Here is a 24,750-nt window from a genome sequence, read left to right on the forward strand (position 1 = left end):
CTTACTATATTATTTCACTGTAGAATTAACATATAGATTTATAATCTAGGCCAATATGTGTCTAAATAAATTAATGTTCATCCTTTACAAAACTTACCGTGTTAACTATAATCTCCGCCTAAATTCCAGTTTTACTAAAAAACATATATTTGTTCAATCTAGGATTTCCTTCGTAGAGTTTTAGAGGCTTTCAGAATCTAAATTTGTAATTATTTTTTCCGACTCAAAGTATTTTGTCACTGCGCATGCGCGTCCCTCCTGCATCTGATGGCCGTCAATATGGCGGCTGTGGAATGAGACGCATGTCCAAACTTTGCACTGACAATTGATATTTTGCTTCGCGTACTTTGTTTACGTGAAAAAAAGCTGTCGAACAAAAAATGTCCCGCCACAGGAATGTCCGAGGTTATAACTACGACGAAGGTATATACGGGGAATATGATATTTAACCGCTTTTATATAAAGAGGCCTGTATGACTGCTAGTTAGCTGTCTTATTTATACAGACTTCAGAGCTGCAGACTGCTGTCGTGTCACTGTTTCAGATAGTAACAGCTGGACTGTGCACCTGGTGACGAGTTATGTGCTTTTAAACTCAAATATTTGTTTTTGGTAATTGAAAACATTAACTAACAGTTACTTTACATCTAACGTTAGCCTTTATGTTTCTGTCTGTTTTGGTGATCACAAATCAGCCGTCTAGTTTATATAAGACAAAAGTAACACCTGGATTCTTTTTCTTGTTAAGATTTATAAGTTTACTCTATTTCTACCCAGTATTGGTGACTTTTGACTGTCAGTTTTGTTAATGACTGTTGTTGCATTGCTTCAGGTGGTGTAGCAGCTGACTAAGCAAAGCTTTTTTGGCCCCATCAATGCTTTTCTGTTTGTTGATGCAGTGGAATTGCTGTGGTTTGGATTAAAACAGAATTGTCTCATTTTTTTCCCCCTGTTTATAGACTTTGATGATGATGACGTGTACGGGCAGTCAGTGGAGGATGACTACTGCATCTCTCCTGCCACTGGTTTGTGTTTTCATAAAATTTGCATGTGATTTAAATTAATTGTGTAAATTTTTGAGGATGCCGGTCATTTAGATAAGTCATAAATCACAATTGCAAAATGATCCTAATTTTTATTTTTTTTTTATTTGAAAATTGCGTATTTAAAGAGTTAGTTCACCCAAAAATGAAAATAATGTCATTTATTACTCACCCTCATGCCGTTCTACACCGTAAGACCTTCGTTAATCTTCGGAACACAAATTAAGATATTTTTGATAAAATCCGATGGCTCAGCGAGGCCTGCATAGACCGCAATGCCACTGAAAATCTCAAGCTCCATAAAGGTATTAAAACATTTTAAAACAGAGAGTTCAGTGGTTCTACCTTAATATTATAAAGCAACGAGATTACTTTTTGTGTGCCAAAAAAAACAAATAATGACTTTTCAACAATATCTAGTGATGGCCGATTTCAAAACACTGCTTCGGAGCTTTATGATTCTTTTCTTTCAAATCAGTGATTCGAATCACCTATCAAACGGCTAAACTGCTGAAATCACGTGACTTTTTTCAATCCGAGTCACTGATTCAGTTTGTAAAGCTCTGAAGCAGTGTTTTGAAATTGCCCATCACTATATTGTTGAAAAGTTTTTTTTGTTTTTTTTTGGTGCACAAAAAATATTCTCGTCGCTTTTTAATATTAAGGTAGAACCACTGAACTCACATGAACTGATATAAATACGTCTTTAGTACCTTTATGGATCTTGAGATTTTCAGTGGCATTGCTGTCTCGCTGAGCCATCGGGATTTCATCAACAATATCTTAATTTGTGTTCTGAAGATGAACAAAGGTCTTATGGGTGTAGAACGACATGAGGGTGAGTAATTAATGACATTATTTTCATTTTTGGGTGAACTAACCCAATGTCATTTGCATTACCCTCATGTCATTTGCATTTCATTTTTGGCCAAATATGGTGGATTGAATTTAAAAAAGTTTTGGTTTGAACCCAGTAATCTATGAGTTTTGCTGTCTTATAGGACCCATTGGAATGCTGTTTATCAAAATACGACATTTGCAATGTCATTTTCCCAAAAAATACCCCGTACTCGGGATAGTTAACCTAAAAATTAAAATTCTGTCATCTTATTTCGTTCCAAACCCATATGACTTTCATTCATCTTCAAAACACAAATGAAGATATTTTTTATGAAATCTGAGAGATTTAGATCTGTCCCTCCATGGAAAGTCATTTCACCCAAAACTATGACAGTTCAAAACAAATCCATATGGATCAAGCAGTTTAATCTAAGTCTTCTGAAGAGACACGATCACTGTACATGACGAACAGATTTAATTTAGGATTTTATTCACATATAAACATTGAATTTACATAGTACTCAAATATGGTTAATGGAAGCTCAACGTAGTTGCTTGACGCACAAGAACGAACCTCAGTAGTTCTTGCGGAAGCTCAAACGTGCTGCGTGACATGAGAATGAACATTTTAAATGCTTCAGAGTTTTGGGTGAATAGACTTGCAATGGAAGGACAGAAATCTCCCAGATTTCATTAAAAATATCTTTCTTTTTGTTCCGTAAATTAAATAAAATGTCTTAAAGGGTTAGTTCACCCAAAAAAATTCTGTCATTTATTACTTACCCTCATGTCGTTCCACACCCGTAAGACCTTCGTTAATCTTCAGAACACAAATTAAGATATTTTAGTTGAAATCCGTTGGCTCTGTGAGGCCTACATAGGGAGCAATGACACTTCCTCTCTCAAGATCCATAAAGGTACTAAAAACATATTTAAATCGGTTCATGTGAGTACAGTTGTTCAATATTAATATTATAAAGCGACGAGAATATTTTTGGAGCGCCAAAAAAACAAAATAACGACTTATTTAGTGATGGCCGATTTCAAAACACTGCTTCATGAAGCATCGGAGCATAAACGAATCAGTGTGTCGAATCATGATTCAGATCGCATGCCAAACTGCCAACAGCTGAAATCACGTGACTTTGGCGCTCCGAACAGCAGATTCGACACACTGATTCATTATGCTCCGATGCAGGAATACAGCAAGCCAGTTGTTGTTGGTTGGTCGGCCGACTAAGTTTTCTCAGTGTGTTCCGCACCGTCGGCTGAAGTTGGTCCAGATTCGACATTTTGAATCTGCGTCGGCTCGTCGGTTCGTCGGGCCATCTGATCATTCTGATTGGCTGTTCAGCTACTGCCACCTGCTGGTACGGAAAGGCATTTCATCTCACGCAGGCGCAGAACTGACGTGCTAATTGGCCGTCGGCTGTCGAGCGTCGGTTTGGTTTGTCAGGGCATCTTTGGACACAGACGCTGCCGTCGTGAGCCAACCCCGCAGTCTGCTTTCGTCGCCACTAGTTCATCGGCGTGGGCTTGGTGTGTTCCTGCCTTTATGGGTTTTGAACGACATGAGTGTGAGTAATTGATGACAGAATTGGTGACAGAACTGGCCTTTTAACTGTATAATATTGATTTTCTTTTTTGTCTGTTATGGAGATGATTGTGAATTCATGTTTCCATAGCCGCACAGTTTATCTATTCACGTCAAGACTCGAGGCAGGCTCGACATGTAGAGACCGTGGAGGAGGAAGTATATGAGGAGGAGGAAGAGGAGATGCCAACCTCTCCAATCATCACAAGCACACTAGACCCACTACAGCAAGGTACACATTGACTTAAAGGGATAGTTGACTGAAAAAATGAAAATTATCCCATGATCACCTTCAAGCCATCCTAGGTGTATATGACTATCTTCTTTCAGACAAGCACAATCGGCGATATATTTAAAAATATCCTTGCTTGAAGCCCAAAAAAATTTATCCATCATTATACAAAAATAATCCATAGGCCTCCAGGGGGTTAACAAAGGCCTTCTGAGTAACCCCTGTGCCAAATGAGTAACCCGTGATGCGATGTATGACACAGGATGCAGGAGTATCGTAAGCTTAGACACCTCTCGAGATTTAAACAAATAGGGCTGTGCAACAATCTCAAGCTCCTCTTCTCTTATATCAAAATTCTCCAACATTTCTCTTTAAAAATGATTGTTTTAGACTTCTAATTCATGACCGGTGTTTTGTTTTGCTCTATCCTCTGGGCTTCTGCGGTCATCATTGCGTCATGCGTCGGGTCAGAGGTTACTCTTCCGCTGCAAATCGTTATGTACGGCCGTCTGCCGAAAGCTAGTTATTATAGTTAATTTCGTTTTAAATATGGATATTTTTCTTTAAAAAAAAAAAACATCGCTTAGTTTCAGAAGGCCTTTATTAACCACCTGGAGCCGTATGTATTACTTTTATGATGGTTGGATGCATTTTTTTTTTTTTTTGCTTCAAAATGTGCCCCTCCCCTTCACAAACATTATAAAGCTTGGAGGAGCAAGGATATTTTTAAATATATCTCTGATTGTGTTTGTCTGAAAGAAGATACACCTAGGATGGCTTGGGGGTGAGTAAATCATAATTTTAATTTGTGGGTGAACTATCACTTTAATGGGTTAAGAGACAGCGCTTATTGTAATGACTTGTTCACTATCTGGCTAGAAAGTTTATCTAATTTTAGCTTTAATATTTTTAATGGTGGTGCTTTAAAGGGAATGAATATAGAGATACAAATTCTTAAAGGATTTCAGAGGGCTGATAGTCTAAAAGTTAGGCCTGTTGCTACTAAGTGTTGTAGTGTTGTGTCTCTAAGAAATGTGTCTGATTTGGGTCTTGTAGACTAAATCAGGCTAACCAGTGTCCTTAAGACAGACTAATCAACTAGTTTTTCAGACAACCCAACAATTAGTGTAATATGAGAATATGTATTGTCTAGTGCTGGGCGGTATGACCAAAAATTTATATCACGGTATTTTTCAAAATTATATCGGTTTCACGGTATATGACGGTATTTTTTCCCCCTATGCATGTCCGGGCATTAACCACATTTTCTACTGATTGAGAGAGGAAATACTGCAGTAGATTGACTAGAATGCCCTGTTTTACTGTCATGATGAGTGAATATTGTAGAAATATTCCACACTAGAGTTAATACAGGTTTACAAAGCCCCACAAAATGATGCTGTGGGGAGACAACAACCAATAAAACACAGACCTGCAACACTCATTACAGACACATGAATATTAAAATATGACCATGGAGATAGAAAAAAAAAAGTTGAGGGCACCTTAAGCATTTTAAAAATAACCCTATATAACAACAAACTGCCAAAACGAGGGAGAAACGCGGAAGAACATTTAAACTGTCTAAGGATATTTTCAGTACATTTAAGAGCACTACAGTCTCTGAACAAATGACACACGTAAGTTTAACACAGAAAGAATAAAGCAGTTACATTTTTGCCCATTCTTCTTTGAATTGTCAGTCTATTTATTAACTTACATCGTCTTCTGTGTAGCAGAATAACCCATCGTGTCATCGCGGTCGTGATCAGACATACAATTCAGTGTCCTTTGCATAACGTTACATTTCATTTAAAGACGTGATGAAATAGGTCCATAAAAAAACTTAAACACGCTCGCTCCGGTCTATATAATGTGATCCATGTGGAGAACATTGTTCATCTCATCACGGTGCTCCGCGCAGAAACCGCTCTATCTCGCGTGCCGCGTGTAGTTTGAATTCTCCGCTGTAATCAAGGGCTGAATCCGAAATCGCCCCCTATAACCTCGAATAGGGCATTATTTGAGGCGACAGCCATTTGTAGTGGTGTCCGAAACCATAGTGGACGTTATTGAGTGCACTCATTCAATCTCATATTGCACCGCAATAACGAGTGTACAGCCAATGTACACATAACGGCTGTCCGAATTCACTCACTCGTTTTCATTCACTCTTTCAAGTGAACAATATAAGTGGATAACGTAGGGAATAGTGAATGAGGCTTTAGGGGGTGATTTCGGACTTAAGGACCATAGGCTGTGATGCGATCTCAGCTGTGCTCTCACTACAGTGCAACAGTGAAACGGGACGCTCTCAAACAGTGACGCTCAAACAGTGAAACCTGATTTTTGCAGGTTGTGTAAAAAAAAAACATGAAAGTGATCGTATTTACACCCACTCGAGCGATTTGTTTGCTAAACTAAAGAAGTCATTCAGCATCGTCGAGAGGTTAAAATGAATTGGATTGACGGTCGTGCTTGCCGTTCGCTTCTCTATCGTCATCGTGTTATACCCTGCCAATAGCGAGCAAGGTGGATAAGCCAGTCTGTGATTGGTTCCCGCAAAAGTGTAACAGAAGCAGTAGAAATGAATGTACGGGTTTCCAGACTGAGTTGCCGGGCGAAATCAAATTGCCGGCTGATCAGGCCGGGTTTACCCAGTCTAGAACATGTACTCTACCGTTCAAAAGTTTGGGGTCGGTAAAATTTTAAATGTTTTTAAAACGAAATCTATTATGCTCACCGCTTCTGTATTTATTTGATAAAAAAATACAGTAATATTGTGATACAGTATAATTAATTGCAAAAATAACTGTGAAATATTGTTACAAATTTAAAATGACTGTTGTACTCTACTCTAGTATTCATAAGTCCAGTCTTCAATGTCACATGATCCTTCAGAAAAATCTTTCTAATATGCTGATTTGGTGCCCAAGATACATTTATTATCATTATCAATGTTAAAAACTGATTTTTAAAAAAAAATATATATATATTGACCCCAAACCTTTGAAAGGTATTAAAGATTAAATGTAAACAATGGTGTTTTTGTACTGAAGTAATTTTTAATCTAATCATTTGTGTCTGTCAAAAATCCTAGATTCAGTTTTGTGGAATGTTAACATATTCCATTAGGAATACGTATTGTATCAGATGTCCTCATTTTACATCAATATGTTCGTGTTTGGACAGGTCAGTTGTATTCCTGTTTGGATCAGATGAGAGCAGTACTGGGAGACTCAATTTCAGACTCCACACTGACTCAGGCAGCTCTTAAATACGACTGTGACCCTCACCGGGCCCTTGATTTCATTCTAACTGAGGAGAACACCAATACACACGCCCCTCCAGCCCGAACCAACACACTGCCCTGAGCCTACCACCACAGCTGCACCGCAGAAAGGTACACACACCCATCCACCCAAAACCAGAACACACCAACAACAACAAGAAAAACCCTTCACACCATTATAGCACATTAACTATCCAGAACACATCTGTGCCACTTCCACTTAAAAATATGCCCTCTTATGTATTTTAAACCAAAATGAAAATGAAAACCACTCCAGCAAGACCACAGATAGTTAAAACACACAAAGTTGGCATGAGGTCTCAGGGGAAAATGTTAAACTCCAGGGTTTTTCCAAAACTGGGGAGAACCTAACATTTTTGTTGTGTTTCAGTCACAGAGGCTATAAATAAATGCTAATAATAATACATAATAATACATTAAAAATGATTAATAAAAGTACTACTGCTAATACTGATATTTATTATTATTATTTGTCACATTTCTATATATATATATATATATATATATATATATATATATATATATATATATATATATATATATATATATATATATATATATATATATATATACTTTAAAGATAACCTATTTTTTATTTTACCTTTACAATTTATGTATACAATTTAAAAATGTAAGATACTAATTTTTCCCTAGGCTTCAACTGCTGACATTTTTTATATCAACCAGACTGAGTTTTTATTTTATTTATTTATTTTTTTTAAATCTCTGATATCCTTAATTTTACCGTGTATAACGTATTGCCTTTTTCTTGCTCTCTCTGTGGTCTCGGCTAACCATTGATCGCCGCCTTCATCCTCTTGGTTGCACTCTCTGACTACGATTGGCCCTCGTAAGGTAAGGAGCCTTATTTTCTCCCTCACACGATAGTATTAAGACTGTATCAAGTGCACATTCATGCAAACCCCTGAAACAAGATGGTCAGTCTTACAACCTCAGTGATCTGTTAGCCACACCTGAACCAAACAAGATCATACCTACTGCTCTGAATCCTCCCCCTGGTCTGGGAAGTTTGGCAAAAAAACATTTAAAAGTGGCTTCAAGTCATAATTTGGGCAGTGGTGATACTTTAGGACAAAGTTCACTCGCCCAAGTAATAGCTCAGCATGAACAGAAGTGTACAAACATTCCTCCTTTAGTTGCCTCCACTGGTGTCTCATTGGATTTCACAGTTCCTCTTACTACCAGTCCTTTTGGTTCTTTCCTTGGTCCTACCTGCACCACTTTCTGCAGTTCTATCTCAGGGTCCTAGTGTCCCACCTTCTTCCGGTTTATCTGTAGGCTCTGGGGCGACTCTCTCTTCTGGTTTCTCTTTGGGAGCCTCTGTCCCAGCTGGTCTGGGTGTGACACCCTCCTCATCTCTTCTAACCTGCTCACTCAGTAGTCTGGCTCTGCAGGATTCCCAGCGGCCCTGCCCCTCTTCCTGTCTGCTTAGGAGGTTTGAGTTCTGTCCTGCAAAGCAGTGGGCCGTTGGGGGTACCTGGGCAAGGAAAGAGCTCTGGAAGCCTTTCATTAGCTGAGCTGATTCAGGAGCACCAGGACAGCAGTCCCAAACTCTATGACAGTTTACCAGGACTCCAAAACACACAAAATTCATATATTGCTGGTACACAAAACAATACGCACATCCAAAAGCCTATCCAAACATCTGCTCCTCCGGGCTTTTCAGAGGCACCATCCCTGTCTGAACTCATGTCCCGACACCAAACGTCACTTGCGTGCACTACATCTCGAAAGAGTGAAAATGGGTCTAATCTTCAAGCATCGAACAAATCTGCAACAGCATTAACTAAGCCCCCTCGCTAAGCTTAAATCGCTGTGTTGATCTTAGTGCGCTTATGTCCCAAACATCTCCTGACAGTCGCTCGCCAACCCTTTTGAGTTTTACCCAAAGTCTCCGCTACTCAGAAAAAACGCGTCTTTGCTAAACCGTCAATTTTCGCGTTAGCATTGTGTGTGTGCGTGAGCAGCGAGAAGAGTCGGCGCGGTAGAGCGACGCATAATGCTTTCTTATACAGCAGACAGATGGAGAGAGTGAAAGAACGAGTGCAGTGTCTACCTCTCCATCACATCGCCCCGTTTTCTTTCGACACGCCCTCTCCTGATGACATAGTCAAAGCGAATCAGAAAAAAGCTTTTACTCGAGACTGATTTTTTTTTTTTTTTTTTTCTTTCTTTTTCAGAGCATTTTAAAAGTCTCCCAAACTTAAGTCTGAACTCTATACATATAAAACAGTATTAAGGCTCAGGTTCATTTTTACACAAGATTATGACATTACGGTTTCGCCCATAATCCAAAGGAGCAGGGCTATATCTAGAAGTTGCTGACTGAATGCTAAATATTAGTGGTTTATAGAATGAAATGCATAGATTAGCATTTATAATTTTTGGAAAATAGGAACTTTCAGATCTTAATCATAGATCAGCACTCAAATGGTTGTATATTTGAGCCATGAAATTATTACTTAAAGAAATGAGACAGCTATTTTATATCATTGCCCATATGATTCTTTATACTTTTGTAATTTCTATTTGTTTATATTTATTTACAGCCTACACTGGGAAGTTATAAAGGACTGTTCTTCTAAAATATCACAACCTCATAGAGTTGTCAAAAGTATTGACTTCGGTACCTATTGTTACTAAAATTTTTAAAAATGTGATGCTTTGAGTGCTGTTGAGCGGATTCGTAAACGCCTCTGATTGGCCATTGTTTTCTCGCGCTCATCGGATATGTCTGTAATTGGCTGCAATGATCAACGCACGGGAGCGTTTGAAAGCACACGGAAGTGTTTAAATTTGAAAGCGGGAACAGGAGTGTTTGAAAGCAGGTGTCCATCAGTGGATTGGTCCGCGATAGACGCCTGCTTTCAAACGCTCCCGTATGTATCTGTGTAAGCGCTCAGTGAAGAGCTTCATTGATGACTATTTACAAAGTTTTTACAGCAGTGATCATTGAAGCCAATCACAGACAAATATGATGAGCTGTGAACATGCTCAACGGTGCTCAAAGCATCCGATTTTTTAAAATTTCAATACAGACTAGGTACCGAAGTTGGTACTTTTGACAACTCTACAACCTCAGATAGTAATTAGTATTACTTTTAAAGTCTTTGTATTTTAATTTTTTCATTTTGATTTTCATATTTTCACTTTTTAAAAAATGGTTTCTTAGGCTAAATGTATATTTTTGTACTTGATTATGTAGTTTTATGACAGTTATTGATTCAATTCTAAAGTCGCTGTACATAACGAAAAGAAAATACACAGTAGGAGCAGATAGAGTGCAAAAGATAAAAGGAAAAAAAACAGCAGATTCTCTCCACAGCTGTTTTGCTGCCATTTGAAATGAGGTGCAGTGCTGGTTTACCACAAACACAGAAAGAGGGAAGACATTTGGGTTTGGGGGACACCTGGAGTTTTTCCTATTATGTGTTTTGACACCAAACACTGTAAAAAGTGTGTTTTATTTATTATAATTGATGTTTAATGGACATTTTGATATTTGTTTTTTCAATTGTGATTGTCTGCTGCATTTTTAGGTTGTTTTAAAGCACTGATGTACACCGATGTGGCCATGATGGGCCTGACTTTTTGTATATATTCTGAAATAAAGATTTTCCAGTTTCGTTTCTGAGATTGATGTTGAGGAGTGTGTGAATATGTGGGGGCGGAGGGGAACTTGATGTGTGTGCTTGTTTTTTGCTCACCTTAAAGGGTGTGTTAGCTTGCGGTGTTTATCACTTACGTGTGACTGCGTGTGTGTGCGCGCACGTATGTACATATAAAACAGAGAGTCTTTGTGGCCACATAAAGGTGTTAACACGCCCAGAGCATATTGGAAGAGATTTTACAAAGGCTTTGCTTTCATTGTGGTAGACCATCCACCATGGGAGAGGATACACACACATGCACAGATCTGAAGATGGTCTGAAAACACACACACACACACACACACACACACACACACACACACACACACACACACACACACACACACACACACACACACACACACACACCTGCATATGCATGTTTAGATTGGCTTTATTTCCTCATTTCACACTGACCTAGTGTCTAAATGGTATAATCCTGATAATCCTGATAAGAGGGTGTTCTTTGGGATTGTTGGTGAAATATAATTAGTTAAGCCTAAATAAACTAGAAGATTTAATTAAGAGACTAAATGTTCTGACCATTTAATCACTGATAGTTCTTGTTGGGCTTAAATGTTCACTGAATTTCTTCATTGAAATGTACCCAAAATTACTAGTGCTGTAAATAGTTGTTAGTAGTATTGTTTATGCTTAGGGGCTGTTTACGCAACATCGTTTTCAACTAAAAACGGAAAACGTATGCGTTTTGGCCCTTCATTTACACTACAATGGCGTTTTGGTTGTCTGAAAATGCTAACTTAAAAAAAAAAAAAAAAACGGTCTCCGTGTAAACCATGCGTGTAAACAACAACAACGCTAATCTGTGAAAATGATGACATCATGCACATGCGCATTAAGCGTTCAGTCTATAGTGTTTCATCGCCATCTAATGGCCTGCCAGCAGAATACAGCGTTTTTAGTCATTTTCACAGATTCGTATGGATGCGGACTGTTTTGACAATGGTGTCGTCTGTACGCGGAAAACTCAAAGAAAAAACTTCTCCGTTTTAAGCATATTGTTGTCGTGTAAACGTACCCTCAGTTTGATATTTGAACAATCGGCAAATCTTAGTTTCTAAAAAATTAAAATTGTCCATTTATTGCACCCTCATGTCGCTCCAAAACATTCCCTCTCTGTGGAATATAAAAGAAGATATTTTGATTATATTTGTCCATACGTTGAAAGTCAATGGGGTCCAAAACAAAATTGGACCCCACTGACTTTAATTGTATGAACAAAAAACAGACCTTTTTCAAAATATCGAAATTTTGTGTCTTGCAGGTTTGGAACAACATGAGGGTTGATGACAGAATTTTCATTTTTCTGAGAACTATACCTTTAAATATTGAACTTATACTTAATGTATTACCTTGAATGATTCTTGCCGTTTGAGAGGAGAGGTGTGTTTTTGCACTTCTAACAAATCAGATTTATTATTTTGTACCTGGTGGATGATAAACTGGCAAAAATCCCTTAGACTTGCATTGAAGGAGTAAGCAGCAACCTTAAAACCCAGTAGAGAATACCCTTAGCAACAGCATAGCAATGCCCTGGCAACCACCTGGATTACCCTAGCAACATGATGACAAGTTTTGCATAGGCAAGCATTCACTATTTTCTTCAGAAAATGCAAAAGTTTTTTTTTTTTTTTTTTTTTTTTTTTTTTACTGTTAGGATGCTTTGCACACACTTTGTATCTTTCCTTCTCGCGCTTGTTTTTGTTAACTCTCTGTTTGCCAAGCCGAGCGTGGGTGAAGGCCTGCTTTTGAAAAGCATGGTGCATCTCACCTTTCACACTTGCTGTCTTTAACTCTTTTTTGTAAATTCTATCTTTTTGCCATCTGACCACCTCAAGTCATCTATCCCTTTTTTCCCCCTCTGTTTTCTCTGCGTTCTTTTGCCACCCACACAGGAAAGAGTGACTGGTTTACAGCTGGCCCTGTTACTGCTCTTTGACGTTTTCTCCCTTTTTTGCACTTTGTGGCTTTTGCAGAATGGTGATATGTCATTGTGTCTGAGCTGTGAGTCGTGCAGCACTACATAGATTGGTCAGAGAGCGAGCGAGCGAGAGGTTATTGACCCTATTTGAGAGCGTGAATAAAGATCATTTGTAGCTAGTTTTCTCCTTCTCTGTCAGACGGTTTCTTGTTTTTTTTTCTTCGCTCTCCCCTGAATACTGTCAGTAGAACTAGATGATTTTATTAATCTAGACTGTGAAGACTTGCACAGACTTCTTACACTGTAGTCTCCATACCTATTTAATTTGGCTAAAAGAAATGGAATTGCTGATTAGGTTGTATTAGTGGTGTTTGCCAAGTTGAGCATCATAACATTTGAACAAATCCCTAACCTTAAGAATTAAATTTTGGCATGTAACTTGTCCTGAACTGTTCGTGCTACAGAGATGAATGATGCTTCAAATCTTGTGGCTTGTTTCTGAGAACTGTGTTATTACTTAGCAACCATAGCAACACCCGAACCTCTGATAAGCTAAAACAAGACTGTGTTCGAAATGAATATTTTTTTTTTCGATTAACTGATTATTGAACGATTAATGTAAAATGCACTGATCAACGATGCGATTATTCTATCAATTAGTTAAAATATTGGTTATACTGAACTTTACTAGTAAATAAAACAATATATATAAACACACACACACACAAACATCGAGTTTAGTCATTGAATGGCTTTCCTGTAAATGTTACATTTTGTGTGATATATTTGTTTGCAAGTTTTTACTTCTTTTGGTAAAGTAAAAAAAACTGTGTAGCAATGGCCTAAAACTGCTTGGATACTGACCACCGTAGTAATAGCAACCACCTAGCAACACCGTGTGGTGTGAGAACTTGTAACCTCTAGACATAAGCTAAAAACAACTGTCACTGTGTTCGAAATCGAATACTTCACTACTATATAGTATAGTGGTATGTCCGAATACATCGGCTGCATCCGAATATGCCTACTTCCATACTACATAGTAGGCAAAAAACAGTATGTGAGCCGAGTAGTATGTCTGAATTCATAGTTTTCATAAAATAGTAGGCGAAAAATTTACCCGGATGACTTATTCCTTCAGGTCAGATTCTGAAGTGTGCAGACAATGGGCAATTTACTATCCCATGAGGCAATTAGAGAGGATTTATGAATGGCGGTGAAGCGCCGCAACTGACACTGGTAGATCACGTGATGTAACAACATGGCGTTCGTCTGATTTTAATTCATACTACTCATATTCATACTATGCAGAAAATTATTTTTTATTGGCCGTTATGTCAATTAAAATTCAAATAGAATACCTCAGTATGCAATTTCAGACACACCATGTGTTTCAGAAAGAAATATTAGAAAAAAACATTAGAAACTCAGAAAGTTACTGGCTAGAGGACCCTAGCTATCGCATATCAAAATTAAAAAATTTGACAGTTTTGACGCTCAACCTAGCATCACGGTAGTGAGTTTTGTATAAGCTCTGGTGCACATAAGCGGTGCGCATGCGTGGTAAAAATAAACGATGCGCACCAAAAAACATGGAGGGAAGCGCTTTCGAGTACCAACATTTTTGGGGACCGGCTCACAGGGACACGTTTACTTACTGGAGTAGGATTTTTCTCCATCTCTGGTAAGATAGCAATCATGATGATAAGTGTGTTCTTTAATTATTAGGGGTGCAACGGATCGCAGTTAATCTGTGATCCGAACGGATAAGGTCCAACGGTTCGGCACGCATGTGATTCGCGGATTAACTGCTAAATTTAACCATCATAGAGTGAAAGTTTATCATTTGGACGTGTTTTGTCTCGCCAATTAACACATTCAAATGATTTTAAAAGCGGAAGAAGAGGCGAAAATCGGGACTCGTGAGCTGTTATCTGTGCCACACCCGAAGCGCGGTCACGCAGAGAGAGAGAGGCGCGTTTCAGACAGCGTTCGCACTAGGGCTGCAACAAACGATTATTTTGATAATCGATTATTCTATCGATTATTAGAACGATTAATCGACTAATCATCGATTATTGCACTGATTAATCAGTAAGCTTTGTTCGATTATTCTACTTTAGCAATTAGTTAAAATATTGAGTTATACTGTACTTTAACTAGTAAATAAAACAAGGAAATCACTTCAGCTTTTAAAAGTGTGTTTTTAATAATTTTCAAGCCAACTGAATAGTCAGGTTATAATAATTCAGGTTAAATATAATGTAATTATGTGGGGTTTTTTTTGAAAAATGAAACGACAACATACATACACACACATATTTTATATATATATATATATATATATATATATATATATATATATATATATATATATATATATATATATATATATATATATATATATATATATATAATATATATACACACACATATACCCATATATATATACACACACACAAACACACACACACACAAACTATCGAGTTTATGGTCATTGAATGGCTTTCCTGAGGTTAATGTTACATTTTGTGTGATATATTTGTTTGCAAGTTTTATTGACTTCTTTCTGCGGTTAAAACTCCGATTAAGTGATTACAATAGAGATGGATTCATTTCAGTAAGTTCAGTGAGTACTTTTAGATGTTCATTCATGTTTATTTCGCGCTGTAATAGAGAGGAATAGGTTCACATGCTGCTTGAACCGAGGTGTTACCGCGATCTGCCACAGAACGTTAAACGGCGTCACCACAAGTATTGTTTGAATCCCGTAGTAATATTGACTGAATTTAAAAGCTTAGACTTAGTTTTATATCAAAAGTAACCTGATCTGTCAGCAGTGTTGGGTATAGTTACTTTGGAAAGTAGTTAGTTAGGTTACAACGTTACCATCAATTAAAAGTAATCAGTTATGATACAGCGTTACCTATTCATAAAAGTAACGCGTTAGAGTACTCATGCGTTACCAAAAATTAAAAGCCGTTTGCAGCGGCTCACACATGACAGACACAGCCCCCGGCCCCTTTAAATGCACCTAGAAGTCGTGACTCCCGACAATGAATAACGTCAGTCATCCGACTACTGTCTGACAAAAAGCAGGCTGCAGTCGGGATTTTCCTTTCCTTAAAATAACAGATTACTTTTTTTTAAAAATAACGAAGTTACTGATTACTTACGCACGAAACTAACGCGTTAAGTTACACATTTCAGGAAAAAAGTAATTAGAGTACTCTAACGCGTTACTTTGTAACGCGTTACCCACAACACTGTCTGTCAGTGCGTTGTCTGTGTCCTCTTTGCTCTGTGATGCATCTTTCACTGTGCGAGAAAATGAACGTGTGGTGTGAGAACAGTGAGTTTGAATGAGAGTTGGTGGCCCTGCATGACAGTGTTCTGTAGTTATGCTAAACGTTATGTTTGTTATGTTTATGCTATGTTAATCTCCCACATTCGAGATTCGACTTCGTTTGCACTATGCTCTCCAAAGCGCTGACTTCTTTTATTGGATTGGGTCCGGGAGGGCTGCATTACAGTATTGCGCTACAGCGCCCCACTGGTTACACCGCGTTATTGCAGGCCCTTCAAATAGGTCGTATGAGATCGAGACTATTCGACAACAAAAATATTTGTCGACAATTTTTTATTGTCGACGTTGTCGATAATGTCGACTAATCGTTTCAGCCCTAGTTCGAACACCGAATTGATTCCTCTTTCATGTTTACTTTCGCTTGAACGGACACATACACACAAAATCATGTCAAAATACCTTTCTCGGCAAGTATTCTCTCGGTTATGTCATTAGCGAACAGTTGAGAAAGAAACCGGATGTGTGTCAGTATATTCAGTCCATGCATGCATCTTGTCTTAAAGTGACAGCAGCCTAATATTCTTGCTGTTTTCTGTGTCATTAATGTTAATAAAAATAAAAAAAATCATCATGTTTGAGAGTAAAGAAGATAGTGAGGAGAGCAAAGTTTGAGCACCAAGTAACATCTCCAGGTGCTTGAGAACTAGACCGAAAAAGTGTATAAGGCAAGTATCACTCACATTTTCTTGAAAATTTTGAAAAATAATGTGGCTAGGTCGATGCTAGAGGTGTCCTGAATCTGATTGGTTGATCTGTAGCCGCTTGGATTTTCTGACTGGTTACAAGGGAAGTTGCTAGGTGATTGTTAGGTGTTCTGAATCTGAGGGATTTTAAAAAAGTTAAGTAATGTGTCGTGGATATTGAGGGTGGAACCCACCTACATTTTCCTGCCGGTATTAAGAATCTAACCCGCAACCTTCATCTTACAAGTCTGACTCTCCAACCATTAGGCCATGACTCTGCCCCAAATAGAACGCAGATTTAACAATTTAAAATGTTGCTGTGCAGTTGTAAAGAGTGTTCCTAAATGTTGGTTACAAGAAGTGCTGCTTGGATGTTCCGAAGGTTTTCTTGAAATCTAGTTTAAATTAGTATTGTAAAGATGGAGGTGTTGAGAAGAATGTCCCATTCATGCAAACTTGTAGGCCTTTGCCAACCTTTGCCCTTCCCTGTTTATGAAAGAGATTAAATAAGTGCAGTGTGTGATGCATCTGAGTGCATCTGTCATGTTCATGTATTGTTTTCAGCAGGTGTGTACTGTAAGGGCAAGGCCGCATGTGAGAAAATCTGTAATAGTGCGTGAGATGTCATTGTGAATTGAGGATATCTCAATGGCAGTGGTACAGTGAGTGTACTGGGATTCCCCATAGTTATGGGACATCCGTGCTACACTCAACCCAATAAAAATAACTGATATGGAAAAGAAGGGGATGAAAGATAAGCTGAAGAAAAGATAATGTAGAAAGTAAGTGTTCTGGAAAGAAGACTGTTCCTTTTGGGGTTTTTGTATAGGCTTATTTTCTTTCCTTCCAGGACTTGTTACACTAGTGCCCCCTACTGGAGCAAAAAACATGTCCAACACATTTAACTTTCCAGACCTGTTTAGTTAGACAATGTGTTAAGATGGAAGTAACTTTTATTTTTAGTGAATTTTATTGCTTTCTGTTAGTGTGATTCTATCACTGTTGCACTATTGAATTTTATTCATAATGTATAACGAACAAGGGCTAGCAGGGAATACACAGATCTAGAAAGATGCAGTAAGGAGAGGTGTGTACAGTCACTGACAGCAAGTAGAAGATAATCGGGTAGGATCATGTCTCACCGGTGTTTGAATAGACCTGGATCCGTTTTTCTAGGAAGAGCACATTTACATATCCTGAAGGGTGTGTGTCTCAGTCTTTTTTTGTACCACATGTAGACTATATTTTTACCTGTTTTTATTGTCATCACAGTTGAGTAATACTCTTTTGAACAACAGCCGACACAGAGTCAGAGTCAACAGTGCTTTATTGCATTATAGCTAATGCTTACAGTATTGCCAAAGCATTTATAGTGCTGAAATAAACAATATAGATGCTCAGTAAGGTGACGTAAAAGTTACAAATATGGATACATTTTTAAATATAAATAAAATGGAATTCAACAGGAGTGAATTTTAGTAAATGTGGCATAAAATTATAAAAAAAATTATATTTTTTTTATTGTCAGAGTGTCTGGCAACCATTTTTGGAAATTGTTTTTGTATTTTATAGTTGTATCAGTTTTTCTTTTTGCTGGTGTAACTTTGCAAATACATAGTTTTGGAGCTTTGTCAGAAACGAGTTGAATTTGGCAACGCAGAATGTTCCGGCGGCTGTGTGTGTACAGATATGTTGTGTGGGTGTGGTTTGTGTGTGAATTGTTGCTGAGTGTGTGTGTGTGTGTGTGTGTGTGTGTTCAGATGGGAGATATTTTATGGGTGTGGTCCGAGTGTGTGTGTGTGTGTGTGAGAGCAGGTGAACTGCTATCTACATTCCCCAGCACTTCCTGTCCCTGTAACAGGTGTGTGTGTGTGTTGTCGTCTTGAGCTCTCTGTGTGTAAAGGGTCCTTGTGGTGTGGCTATTCCAACTCAAACACATCTGGGGACCCTGTACTGTTTATCTTTATATAATTATTAACGTTGGTTTATATAACAATGCAAATACACAAACATTCTCGTGTTCATGATACTTTAAAAATAATCAAGATCAAGCGTATTTTTTTTTTTCCACAAGGTGAGTCAGACATCTCAAATTCTCCCAAAGTGTTTTTTCCCCCGTTGTGCTTTTTTCTTTTTTTCCCTTGAAACTTTTTTTTTAATATAAGATCTCCCCTTATTGACTTGTCTTCTCATCCTTTTTGTTCTTGGAGGTTAGAGGTTGCATTATTTTTACGCATTTAACCCTCTGTGTGCTGGAAGTGCACAGTCAGTGTGGGAGTGCGAGTGACGTGCCGGAGTTAACCCTTTCCTGGCCAGAGCGTTCACTGCTCAGAGCGAGATGACTGGCTGTGGCCGTTGCCTACCGAAACGGCTCTACTGCTATGACGAGACACGATGCAGCCATTTACCTTACAGGGACAGAAAACTGCTTTCTCTCATCCTCATCCTCACTCTTTCATCCCTTCCCCCTCTCTGGCTCTGAGAGCCTGTTTTGGTGCAGCACGGAGGAGTTGACTCATGAATTTCAGTAAGATAGCGAGAAAATGAGGCTCAGCACATGTCGAGTGCACTGACAGACACATCTGCTCATCTGAAAATGAGTAACTCTTCATACTGTACCAAACAGGAAACTTGACTTTCATAAAATGTACACTGTCATACATTTCTGAAGGTAACGACATGTGCAAAAAAAGCTTGCTTTGTGCCAAAAAAGAAATGGTTTCTAAAAGAAATCTGAATTGTTTTGAAAAAATATTAAAGTTAATTGATTATCAAATATCAGTAATAAAAGTGAATAAAAATGTCAATATAATATGAATAGTATTTTAATATCACAAATTTAGTGTATGCATGTTGTTTTCTACATCCTAGCAAAAGTACGGGACGCTCCGGAGAGTCGTGTCGAAGCGGAGGTCGTCCCTAAGGTTGCCCGGATGACTGTGTCAGGCAAGAAGCAGACCATGGGCTTTGATGTGCGAAGGTAAGCCAATCGAGGTAACTTGGAAGTGGTTTAAAGATGTCCCCCGGTAACCCAAACATTGTAGGTTCAAACCTTATAAGGGATGCTCTATGAACTATGTGATCTTTCACTGTCTTTCACCCTTAAACAAAGCATTTAACCACAGCTCGCTTAACAGGGACTGTCCCTGTAATAAGTGCACTGCAACACCATCTCCTAATCAGACACGATTCTATAGTTTTCAGTGATTTTTCTTTTTCTTTTTTTTTTCTCCCCTCTGTTCAGACCAGACTGAATGCTGGTGAGACACAGTCGCTCATGAGATATTTGATAATATGTGATGTTATGTAGTTTTAACTCAATTTTCATACATTTCATGATGGAACCTTTGGATATACATACATTTAATATGATAGGATACTTTTGTTAACATGTTTTTTGAAATGTACAGAAAAATCGACCTTCGTCTTTGATCATCTTCTTGCCCACTCATTGCTGAACTGCTGTAGTGAGCTATCCTGTCTTATCGCTCTTGCAGTTACAGTCCTTCAGTACATAGTACAGAATTAATTCTCCGAACCAGGCCAAGTCTCTCTACCTGCATTGCATTCTGGGATTGCAGAAAACCACAGAGATGGCTGGTGCCTGTAGATTAATCTCACACTCACAAACATGAACCCACAGCCTATCACTCCCACTCCTTCAGCCACAGACCACACCCGTCGAGCTCAAGAAGAAGGGTGTAGGGTTTTCTGCAGGTGGAGCAGCCAATGTACTTTAATAGGTTAAGTTTGTTCAGAACAGTTTCTTTAAGTGACTATTAGAGGACATGTGCTGAAGTTTTTGAGTTTATGAAGTTGTCTATAGATCGTACAGTCCACAAAACAAAAATATACACTATATACACTAAAGTTTTTTGTGTGTTTTGAAAGAAATTAATACTTTTTATTCATCGATGCAGTAAAGACATGTATAATGTTCCAAAAGATTTCTGTTTCAAATAGATGCTATTCTTTTGAACTTTTGAAGATTCCTGAAAAATAATTCCACAAAATATTAAACACCACAACCGTTTTCAACTGTGATAATAAGAAAGGTTTCTTGAGCAGAAAATCAGCATATTAGAATGACTTTTGAAGCATCATGTGACACTGAAGACTGGAGTAATGATGCTGAAAATTCAGATTTTTATCTATTTGAAATTAGTTTTAAATTGTAATATTTCATAATGTTAAATAAATAAATGCAGCCTTTCTGAGCAAAGCTTTTTAAAATATATATAAAAAAAAAACAACTCCAAAGTTTTCAACAGCATTGTACTTTTCTACTAGCCTGACTTCGTCATACTCATATTCTAGGCAGAATGTGAGTCTGATACTGCTCCATTGCACTTGAATTATGGGGCGTGTCTTAACCGAACCAGTAAAAAAACAACAACTCTGCACTCAATTGGATAGACCTACAACCAATCAGAGCAACGCAGTAAGTGACGTATGTTGAACTTGTACTTAAACTTTTGCCGAATCCCGTTGGAAGGACGGCAAACACATCTTTCCCATCGACAAATGCCTTGATTGCGGTTCTTTGTTTGTCTTTTAAAATTAATGCGCTGTCGATTTCTTTTATTACAGACGTGATAGCGGAATCTAAACATCTTACTTCTCCAGCTGCAGTCATCGTTGGTGAAAACCAATTCAACCCAAGCGCTCTTTGATGACGTGGGTGGTTACGTAACCACAGATAGCCTGTCCATCATCGATTAAAGCCCGCCCTGGCAATTTGATTGGCTCGGCCTTCTGGGAGCCGAGCATAATTACTCCACAATGGATCGAGTCCAGACCGAACTTCCCGTCCAAAAAATGTTGTGGGCGGGGTTCGGGCTGGCACCCAGGCTACTTTTCTACAAATTTCCCATAGACAAAATACAAAAACATGAGTTGTGAAAATTAGACGCAGTGGAAAATGCTGAATGGATTGTACGTCTATCTCAGCCTTGTTTTTGCTTGCATTAAATAAACATAATGAGGTTGACATTAAGATCAAGAATAATGCTCAATAAACAATCCTAGAAATTCTGAGGTGATATTTGCTTTTGTGTCCATTTATAGTGCGGAAGAAAATGGCGTTGCCCCATCGGTTCGCAGAGGACCGAGTCCAGAGGTCACTGCTGCTTCAACCACAGAGACCCCATCCAAACCGGGGACTGTGAGTGAAGACTCGAATGCCCCGACCCCATCTCGACCTGCTGGAAAGAGCAAACAGCAGCTCAACATCCGTGCCGAACTGGAGAAAAGACAAGGAGGAAAACCATTACTCAACCTGGTGGTCATAGGCACGATATCCTCTCTATCACTATCCATCCAATCACATTATCATGCAGTTCACTTTTTGGTCACATTTGAATTTCGTTTTATTCTTTTGATTAATTCAAGCCTGGTGAGAAAAGAGTAAAACTCTATGAGGTGGCCTTCAAACACTTCAGCCACATGTATGAACGTAATTAGATAAACCTTTGTATATGTTGTGAATATGGAACTTGAACTGTTCTGTTTTGTGTGTGTAGGTCATGTAGATGCTGGTAAGAGCACTCTCATGGGTCATCTGTTATATCTGCTGGGGAACGTTAATAAGAGAACCATGCATAAATATGAGCAAGAGGCCAAGAAAGCTGGCAAAGGCCTCGTTCGCCTATGCGTGGGTATTGGATGAGACAGGAGAGGAAAGAGACAGGTTGGTTTAAAACAAACACATTCAGGTGTCATTTCCGTTTTGAAAAATGTGACCCAAACCAAGCTCATCTGCTCTCTTTCACAGAGGAGTGACTATGGATGTGGGCATGACAAAATTTGAGACCGACTCGAAGGTTGTTACTCTGATGGATGCACCGGGACACAAAGACTTCATTCCGAACATGATCACAGGGGCGGCACAGGTACGTACATTGTGCTCAATTGAGTAGTGCACCCAAAAATTGAAAATGGTCATCATTTCCTCACCTTTGACGACCATGTCTTCTCAAACTTTTCCCCAAACACTCGAAATTTTGAATATTTGAACTAAAGTTTTCAGACATCAAAAAGGACACCAAAGTACCAAAAGTATCATAGAATTGGTCCATACAACTTATTTCCAAGTCTTATGAAGCCAAATGCTAGCTTTGTGTGTGAATCAGACAGAAATTTCAAACTAAAGAAGGTGGTTCACTGAAAATCTTGTTCGTGAGAGAAGAATCTTTAATGAAGCAGTTGATTAAAAAGGTCTGAATGAATCATTCACAATGAGTCTGATTCAGTTCCCAGGTTCAGCTAACTGACTCAGTGGTCTGGCCACAGTGGTTAACAACTCTCTACAGGGGAGAATTACCATTATGTATTATGAATAATGATGTAATTTTGGTCTGTTTCTCACACAAAGCTATTGAATTCAGAAGACCAGTTATATTCACAAGTCATATGGACAACTTGTATGATGCTTTCGAAAGCTTCTGTTCCCATTCATTGTAAGTTGCAGGAAAAACAAGGCCTTTCTTCAGAATTTCTTCACGTAAGAAAGTCATACGCGTTTAGAATGACAGGAAAGTGAGTAAATGAGTCCACTTTCAGGGTGTTCTTTTTCCTATTCGTTTTTTGCATGAACGTGAGTTTACGAGAGGACAACCGATGTCTGTGCATAATTTCTTGCACAGTAAAGTCTCAATGAAACATGTTGTTTGTGGATATGGGTGCCACCACCACTAGTACTCTGTGTATGAGTGTGTGTGTTTGGATTTGGCTGATACTTACAAATGCAGTGAATGAAATTAGTCACATTGTGCAGGCCGGATTTACTCATTTCCTCCCGTCAGTCTGCTGAAAAAGGGTTTTTGGGGGCAAGTGGGTGTGTGTGTATTGCCTGGTGGGTGTGTATTGGCTCTAGACTATTTCTGTATGATGTCGGATATTGAAATTGACATGACAAAGCAATATCGATTTAGGGGATCTTTTAATGTTTTGTGACTCCTGTATATATATATATATATGTGTGTGTGTGTGTATGTATATATATGTATATGTGTATATATATATATATATATATATATATATATATATATATATATATATATATATATATATATATATATATATATATATATATATATATATATATATATATATATATATATATATATATATATATATATATATATATATATATATATATATATATATACACATATATATATATATATATATATATATATATATATATAATGTATATATGTATGTGTGTGTATATATGTATAGAAGTCTCAGAAGTATAATAAGTGTGTGTGTGTAGGATAGTATGTTTTTATTACAGAATAAACCCTGACAGATCTTGTATCACCCTAAAGGGGTTTATTTTGCCATAACAATGGGCTGGATGTACATTAACCTGCTTGTTACACGGCTACTTCCCACATAAGTACATAATTGGACATATAAATAGCTCATTAATGCAATGCTTTCGTGAAGAAAACTGTTGCTAGCAAGTGGCTTTTAGCCATGATGACTGAACAAGTTCAAACTAGATGATCATTTAAAGGATAAGGTACAGTCATACCACTTAATACACAGCTTTTCACCAGAACATAATTATGGGGACAACTGTTTTGAAATCTTACCTGTTTATTATCTTATAATCCATTACAGTGTACAAAACAATCGTCCTGGCAAGAAGATGAACAGCAACAATATTATAGTACTTACTATTAATACTGAAGTCCTCCCATTCATTTTCAATGTAATCGATAAATGTAACAGAGACGCAAGATGGCAGCAGCTACGTTTTATATGTGTATATGTATATATACAGTGGTGGTCAGAATTATTGGCAAAATATGGTAAATATGATCAAAGATGACTATAAAAATCTGCATTGTTTATCCTTTTGATCTTTAATTCATAAAATTAGCAAAAATCTAACCTTTCATTGAAGAAAAAGTGGGTGGAAAGTCACTGTGACGAGCAGGGCGGGCGAGAGCTGTGAGGGAACAGCGCGAGGCCGGTGACGCGAGTGATAATGAGCATCACCTGCGAGGCGCGCCGGCCTCGAGTCTCTCACGGAGGAGCTCCGGGAGCATAAAAGG

At 38.1% G+C, this 24,750-nt stretch overlaps 1 protein-coding gene across 1 annotated transcript in view; it reads left to right on the forward strand.

Moving 5' to 3' along the window:
• The first annotated feature begins 235 nt into the window (after positions 1–235).
• The window catches only part of hbs1l (HBS1-like translational GTPase), a 42,981-nt gene continuing 18,466 nt past the window's right edge, over positions 236–24,750 (forward strand). The window contains 10 exon segments of the mRNA XM_048179287.1: positions 236–423; positions 959–1,024; positions 3,568–3,708; positions 6,901–7,076; positions 7,078–7,111; positions 19,556–19,664; positions 21,752–21,975; positions 22,207–22,316; positions 22,318–22,373; positions 22,458–22,575. Of these exon segments, the coding sequence (XP_048035244.1) occupies positions 381–423; positions 959–1,024; positions 3,568–3,708; positions 6,901–7,076; positions 7,078–7,111; positions 19,556–19,664; positions 21,752–21,975; positions 22,207–22,316; positions 22,318–22,373; positions 22,458–22,575 (1,077 nt within the window). The 5' untranslated portion in view covers positions 236–380.

This window comes from Megalobrama amblycephala, linkage group LG24 (assembly GCF_018812025.1).
Source record: "Megalobrama amblycephala isolate DHTTF-2021 linkage group LG24, ASM1881202v1, whole genome shotgun sequence".
Classification (NCBI taxonomy): Eukaryota; Metazoa; Chordata; class Actinopteri; order Cypriniformes; family Xenocyprididae; genus Megalobrama; species Megalobrama amblycephala.